At 39.6% G+C, this 8,264-nt stretch overlaps 1 protein-coding gene across 1 annotated transcript in view; it reads right to left on the bottom strand.

Annotated features, from left to right (window-relative positions):
• Nucleotides 1-803: 803 nt before the first annotated feature.
• LOC137421159 (uncharacterized) overlaps nt 804-8,264 on the bottom strand; it is a 58,639-nt gene continuing 51,178 nt past the window's right edge. The window contains exons 15-18 of the mRNA XM_068106938.2: nt 7,141-7,347; nt 6,820-6,984; nt 5,803-5,964; nt 804-4,903 (exon numbers count right to left, since the gene is read on the bottom strand). Coding sequence (XP_067963039.2) covers nt 4,557-4,903; nt 5,803-5,964; nt 6,820-6,984; nt 7,141-7,347 — 881 coding nt within the window. The 3' untranslated portion in view covers nt 804-4,556. The remainder of the gene's footprint in view (nt 4,904-5,802; nt 5,965-6,819; nt 6,985-7,140; nt 7,348-8,264) is intronic.

The raw sequence follows: 8,264 nt of genomic DNA, 5'->3' as shown, positions 1-8,264 counted from the left end.
TATCCCGCTATCTATTTTTAAAAAAAACTATTTTTGAAGTTAAAAGGTCAAAGGTCAACTCAAGGTCAAACTTCTAAAATCATCATTTTTCATCTGAAAAATCGTCACTTTTCATCCTGTTGACCTGAGCTTTGATCAAGATCGTAAATTTTAATCTTCATGAAATGGACAATTTGCTGTATCAATGGAAACTTTTTGGGGGGGCGGGGGGGCAGATTTTGCAAGTATCATGCTCCGCCTGACGTCTTCTTGTTTACATTTTGCCACATTAAACATTAAGTCCCCATGCACCTTTTCACTCGGACATTTTGCAGAGCATTTGCTCCAAATGGATGAGGCCTGAATCCGGTTGACCGATCTTGTTACTACACATGTTTATTTTTTATTAGCTGCACTATGCAGTTTGCACAGGGTTGATGCCGCCGAAGCCATTTCCTGGCAAGGGATGTGCTGTACGGTTTACCATTGCCTTCCCAGCAGACAGTTAGGGCAATAATTTTGAATTTGTTTCAGGTGCCAGCAATAACTTGCCTACTTTTCGCAATGGACTCCACAATATCTTTATTGCAGACAGGATGGGATGGCAGACTGGATGCCCAGTTTAATGTACATCCAATGGACGGTACACACATTGATGCCTCGTCCTGCATGAAAATCACAAGTATGAAAGTTTAAAGCTGGGCAAGATTCAAGCCCAGACAAGACGGCTCAAAGGTGAATGTGCTTGATTATTGTGTCAGCTGTCGAGACGAGGACCTATTCATGAAGATTAAAGTACAAAGAAGCAAAAGATGCAATGAAAATAATAATTTCCATACATTTTTATTTATAGGAACAAAAAAAATCAATGCGACAAACTCCATGATTGAATAAACTAGTATGAATTCCTATGCAACAAAGCACACAAAAGAAACATGACAGAAACGATATTGCAAATCAGGGAAAGAAAGGGGTGTGGGGTGAGGGACGGAAGGTTTTACACATATCTGCCAACAACAACAACAACATGCATTTTAAGGCCATGTTCCCTGCTAGAGCGGGGGTTAGCAACAAAGCACATATCTGCCAAATATCTGCCAAACACATATCTGCCAAACCTTTAAATTTGAAAAATCTGAGCTTACACCAAACTTACACCACTGAATATGCCAAACAAAATCTGAGTACCTTTTCTGCACACCCTAGCTCCCCATTCACAACTCCCCTCTAGTTTTGGAGCCAACAGATAGGCAAGAGGAAAACAAATAACTGTACCTTTACAATGGACATTAATTCATGCACTTTCACATTTGTAAGCAAATTTATAGTGAAATATATATTTTTTTAAAATAAAAATACATGCATTGAAACAAAGAAGCCTTTCAAATGGAACGACTCATGCTCAAACCCAGCAATGAGAAACCACATCGGGGACCAATACGTTCTATTTTACAATTTTTGGGAATTTGCCGGATTCCGCCAGCAAAGTGTTTGAGTTTGAGGAAATAAGACAAGACTGCTTTACGTAAAAGCAGTCTTATCTTATTTCCTCGAATTCTCTTTCCAATCATTCGTATCATGTTTCGTTTCAATGAAAGCTGCCGGTAAAATTCCGGTGTTCCTACTGAGAAGCACCAGAGAATGTTACCCAAAAATGTGTTTATCTGGTTACCCGCGATTAGAAAAGCCAACAAAAAGATGTTTACATAAACCTTTTCTTATTTTGTTGGCAAAATGCATCTCACTTAAAAATAAGCAAAAAAAAACAAAAAAAATCACAACAGTAATTATTATTCTACGACAGACAAAGTTACATCTAAACCTAGAATGGTACGTGGTAGAGCGCATACCTTCAACAGGCTGAACAGTTTATGTTTTGTATCCCACTGATCGGCTGGATCTGGATCCGGACCTTAACCAAAATTGAATTGGATTGTTTTGTCACCGACCCAACTCCTCCACCAAGTTTTGTCGTAATCCGTCTGTAACTTTTTCAAATATCATGTTATATATCGTTTTTGGCACTATCACCCAATGGTGAAGAATCACTTGAAAAATTATACTGGCTGGATCGGGATCCAGATCTTCACCAAAATCTAATCATTTCATCCTTGTCACATACACTACCTCTTCACCAAATTTCACCCGAATCCGTCAACAACTTTTTGAAACATCCTGTTCACAGACAAGCAAACAGACAGTGGTGAAAAGACTCCATCCACCTTCAGTGGCAGAGGTAATAACACGTATAATTGTGTCAAAGTACAAACCCAAGTTTGATGTTTCAGTTACAGAACTTCTCCAAAGTGATAAAACTTGATAGAACGAACACTCAAGCAATTGAAGATAAGGTATAAAAAAAAACAATTCCTAATCAGCCTGTTGTAAATGTAGGCCTACCTGCTGAGAAAATGACAGGAGGAACAGATGCCAAAAGTAAGGTGAGAAAGAATGGATTACATGCGATTGAAAATGAGGAAAAAGGGGAAAAAAGTGTTTGTGACGTACCAAGTTAATAAACATTAAATGACTCTCAACACATCATGTCAAGTTTGGTATATTTATACTATAATAGAGATGTTTGGCCATGTGTCTCTTTGTCTCCATTTTTCACAGAGATGGCCGAACTGATCCTCGCTAAACTTCCAGAGGTTCATCGAGTGCTAGGGAGTGTTTTACACGCAAAAAAGTTATATGGTTCTTTTTTTTCACGTTTTATAGTGCCTAAGCCTTTGTAACTTTGTGAAAGCTAATATTAAATGATCCGCCACAGTGGGTGTCGGGAAGTGTTTTAGGCCCTCCAAAAAAAAATATATAATTTTCTTTTTTTAAATTTCTTCAAAATGCCAACAGAATTAGAACCAGAATTAGAATAATGTCGGATACCCATGATCGTACTATATACATATTTGTGTATATATATATATATACACATATTCTACTACCAGCTACTATGATTACTCTTTGTTGTCCGTTTACCTTTGCTAATGGGGTACCTACCTAAGGGACAATTGTATGAATTCTGGGATAGAAAAGTTAATGGGCTGTCTAGCATTTTCATTTGTCAAATTGTTCATCTTTCTCCTTTAACTTGTTCTCTTTGAATTGCCTTTTCCAGACCAAACAAACAATCATTGTATCTCACGTAGTAGTACTAGTACTAGTACTACTAGTACTACTACTACTAGTACTAATACTACTACTACTACTACTAGTAGTACTTCTACTACTAGTACTAGTAGTACTACTAGTAGTACTACTAGTACGAGTACTAGTACTAGTACTAGTACTACTACTACTACTAGTACTACTACTACTACTACTACTACTACAACTACAACAACAATGACCATTTCCCCCGCTGATGGCACGTTACATATACAAATCCAAACTGCAGTGATAAAAATCACTTGCCTCGCTGCGGTGGCAAAATTGAAACTACTAGGTGGTGCTTAGTATCTTCTGACGAGTTTAGGCCTCATCTATAATAATTGGGCAAATACAGCAATCTGAAAAACTTGATTTTTTCCAAAATCAATAAGGCTGAAATCAGAGGACATGTCGTCTGTATTCTCCTTCCGTGTGGTGTGGGTTTGCATCATTTCACTAGGGGCCGTACCTGTACACCTGGTGGAGTTTCTCATACATGTTTGGATGCAGACATTTGTAATTTTGACTAAGGTGTTGAAATAACTTGTCTACTCTTCGTTTAAAGATACCATAGGATATTTTACATCCACAAACGAATGCTAGCAGATTGGGCACCCAGCGTAACGTATAATGAAGGGAACTAGGTGAACTTTGTGGTGTAACGCCCTGCCTACGAAGCACCAACCTGACGCTTTATCATCGGGTCGGTAATCAAATCCAGGCTGGACATCAAAGGTGTATTACCTACCTCTTCACCATGTTGTTGACAAGCTGTGATCAAGATAAAAATAAAAGTTCCATCCATCTGCTCTTTTGGATTGGCATATGTTACATTCACAATTTGATGCTTACTTTACATTCATAATTTGATGCTTATTTTACATTCACAATTTGATGCTTATTTTACATTCACAATTTGATGCTTATTTTACATTCACAATTTGATGCTTATTTTACATTCACAATTTGATGCTTATTTTACATTCACAATTTAATGCTTATTCGAAACTTTGTGGCACTTACAGATCAAAAGATATTTTGAAATGGTCCGACTCTTACAAATGAGTGCAAGCACATAAGACACCGGACTCAATGTCTTCTCAAAAGGGTTGTGTAACTTAGATGTAAGAGTCGGACACCATTATCCTGTGAAGCATCTTGCGAAGCACCTCCGGTCGGTCTTGCTCTTCTCGTCATCACGTGAATACACTACTCCATGATTTTCTACTGACCAGTCCAAAATTGATTTTGTCACTATAATACAATTTACAGTATTTTTCATAATGACTTGTAGTGCGAGTGTATATGTACAACTTTTTAAAAAGGTGCTGTGGTGCATGATGTGTTGAGAGCCCTTTAAGGTAAAAGTGAAAACATGGACAAAAGACAAACCAGCCTTTCTAGATTCGCACTCAATGTATAGGCCATCACATGCTATGCACAGTGGCAGACTCCTCGCTGTTGTTGGCCAGTGTTGTCTGCAGTTCAGACAGGACGTTGGGTGAGACCTCCCAGCCATGGGTGTTCACATGGCACAGTGTGCTGATCCGCTCAGACATTTTCAGCAGCGCTTTGAACATGTCATCTTGAGTGCCACGGGCAGACGAGGTGGTTCTCATGTGGCCCAGTGCCAAATTGAGCTCAAAGAGTGCCGGGAGACCCGTTTGGTTGAGCAGGTTGAAGAAGCCCTTCCATGCAGTAGGAGACACTTCAGGGTTTCCAGACACGTTAAGGACACGTAGCCACTTAAGGTGAGAGTCAGTGATCGTTTGGCCTGAAAAAGATAGTTCAAATGGAAGAAATTTTAAAAAGAAGAAAAGTCTGACAAAAATAAAATGCTAGAGAGCTCATTAACCTTCCCATCTCAGCATTCATTCCTCTTTTCTCCCGCCTCTGGAACAAACTCCCTCACTCTCTTCAATCCCACTCCACCCTCCAGGTCTTTAAAACAGCTGTTCACCGCCATCTCTTATCTTCCCCCATCCAAAACCTTGATCTTTTTTACCCCCGCTAATTTCACCCCAATTCCACTTTTTTGAAATACCAACTTCTGTCCGGGAAGTCCTTGGTGTCCTTGTGTTTTATACTTCTCCCACACCCCCCCCCCCCTTCCCACGCCTCCTCCCCCCAAGCCCTCTCCCTCCCACACATCTCCCTGCTCTCAAATGTTGTGCTTGTGTGCTTCCCCTTCTCTCCCCATCTTGTCTTCCGCTCCCTCTTTTTTATATATTTTGTTTGTCTGGTTGATTTGTTTGTGAAACAAATGTTAGCTCTTTCATGAGCCTCGATTCAGTATACAAAAAAAATAAAAAAATCTCAGCATTCATACATTCGTCAGTTAGGTTGGAACCACATTAGCAAAGGTAAACAGACAACAAAGAGTACCCAAAGGAGATAAACACAAGGCATGTGCAGAAGTAGAAAAACCTCTACAAGCTAGAGGTAGGCGAGTTATCGCAGGCATTCAAATTCAAACTTGTCCCTGACTTAAATTCCCTAACACATGACACTTGTTCTTAAGGGTAGAGGTATGATAGGCATAAGATGAAAGTATTAACTAACACTTAAGAGACAATTAAAAATTACAAAGGCAGATAGACAGCTATATGTATATGTATATGTATGTATATATATATATATATATATGTATATGACAATTGTAATGGTAATTACCAAATGCTGCAATGTCTGCATCAGTCAGTTGGCAGTTTTCAAGGCCCAGCGTTTGCAGATTGCACAAAGTGAGGTGTTGGACAAGCATGCCGAAGCAACCGCTCAAATTGTTCTCGGACAAGTCCAGTTGGTCGAGATTGACCATTTTAGGAAGGACGGTAGCTGAGAAAACATGCACAAAATGCAGAAATCTACACACTGGTTTAAACGAGGACCGTGATGAAACAGTATGACGCAAAGATCCCATTCTTGACGAACACACATAATCGCTGATGTTTGTCATACTTTCATCAATAAACTCTTTGCAAATGCTGTATGACGAAATAATATGTGGAAACCATTTCACATGATTACGCAAAAGTAAAAAAAAAATCCTGGGCCACATTTGAGTTCCAATCTCTTTGAAGTTTAGTTTTTGTACAGGAACTAAGGCTCATGGAAGAAAACACACAGGTGGTGAGGTGGGCGCTTAGACACAAACATTTTGTGAAGGGAGACGAGAGGACCTCTCTTAGACGGATTCGACACTGCCTGGTCAATCACTTATTACGTACATTTATGCTGAACATGTACTACTGAAATAACTATTATAAACTAAACCTCATTTAACCCCTAAAGCCAGATCCATAACAACATACTCCATATTAAAGGAAAAAACCAGCTTACGGTTAAATTAATTTCACGTTGTTGAACTGTACTTATAGCTGCTTCAGGGTGATGCAAAATGCGCACGCACACACACACACACACACACACACACACACACACACACACACACACACACACACACACACACACACACACACACACACACACGAAGACTTTCAGACCTGGGAGGGCTCTGTTCCACCTTGTGAAACCCACACATGGAGATAATAACCAACGAATTAGAATTTGGTCAGAATTTGTCCAAAAAATACCATTCCAATGTAGCTTCCTTAGTGAGCTGCTAACAGGATTAATTTGACAAGACAACACAATGGATTGTGATCGTTGCGAATTAGGTTCTTTTCTCACCAAGAGCTTGAATGTCACTTCGGTGGATCTGGCAGCCTGATAGGATAAGGCAGTGCATCTGGGGCAAGTGGGACAGGTCCTGAGTCAGAGATGAAAAAACACCAGCCAGAGAGTTCCAGGATAGGTCGAGTTTTTTTAGTTTTTGGAGAGAAGAAACCGAGGAGACTGGAGGAGATGGAGGAGATGGAGGAGGAGGGGAGGAATAAATGAGATATGGATGAACAGGAAATGTCCACAGCACATTGCAGATACACAATTGCTATTTCACAATCACCTCGTAAACATGAAACGGTACAAGAGAACGATGATCGACTTGCTTACCCAATGACGCGAGCTGAGTCGTATGGAGTTGGCAACAGGAAAAGTTCAAAGTTTTTAAATTTTGTAGCTTTGACAAACAATTCAACCCTTTTACTTCCATGTTGTCTTCGTTTTGCTCTCCGGTTTGGTCTGGGATTCCTCTACGGGAACATCTAGTGCCAGACAAATCCAGTTCTTCAAGATTGGACAATGCTGAGAGGTCGGACACTGGGGAGAAAGTCAGATAATCACATCGACATGGTTGACAGACCGTTAACTGGAGCTATTTTCAACAACTTTTCAAAAATATATTTTGGTTATTCATCGTCAAATAGAAAACGAATTGATTCTAATCCTATATTCAGTGCAATGGACGTTACGTGATGACGTTTAAATTGGTAACATTTTGCTTCAGTGCACGCTCCCATAATTCCTCAGTAAAGTTCAAAGTTACCCTGGCAGGGTACATAAAAAAAAAAACAAGGGAAATTTAAACATGTTAAATAATTCTCACTTGGGAAAATATGACTGACTGGTGCATATACCAGTCAAGGAAGAGGGTGATGAGATGAATTGGCATTTGATAAGATGGAAGAGACATAGAACAACAACGACGCCATTACAAATGGAACTATACTGGCACTCGGTCGAGCGCACACCTCCACCAGGCTGAACAGTTTATGTTTTGTATCCACTGATAGGCCGGATCTGGATTCGGACCTGAACCAAAATCTAATCGGGTTCTTGTCACCTAACCAACTCATCCACCAAGTTTAGTCATAACTAGTCCATAACTTTTTTAAATATCATGTTACATATCGCTTTTCACCCGATCTCTCAATGTTGAAGAATCACTTTAAAAATTAAATAATTCTCGTATCCGAATCCATATTCAGATATTCACCAAAACGAATCGATTCGGTCTTATCACACACCCAATCTATTCTCGAAGTTTCGTCCAAATCCGTCCATAACTTTTTGAGATATCATGCTATGTATCGTTTTTGGCCCTATCTCCCAATGGTGAAGAATCACTTAAAAACTTCTGGCAGCCGGATCAGAATCTGGATTTTCAACAACATCTAATCATTTCGTCCTCGTCACATACCCAACCTCTCCGCCAAATTTCGTCCAAATCCGTCCAT

Source organism: Myxine glutinosa, chromosome 2 (assembly GCF_964187855.1).
Source record: "Myxine glutinosa chromosome 2, kmMyxGlut1.1, whole genome shotgun sequence".
NCBI lineage: Eukaryota > Metazoa > Chordata > Myxini > Myxiniformes > Myxinidae > Myxine > Myxine glutinosa.
Note: the sequence above shows the minus strand (reverse complement) of the source record. Positions and strands in the feature narration are given on the sequence as shown.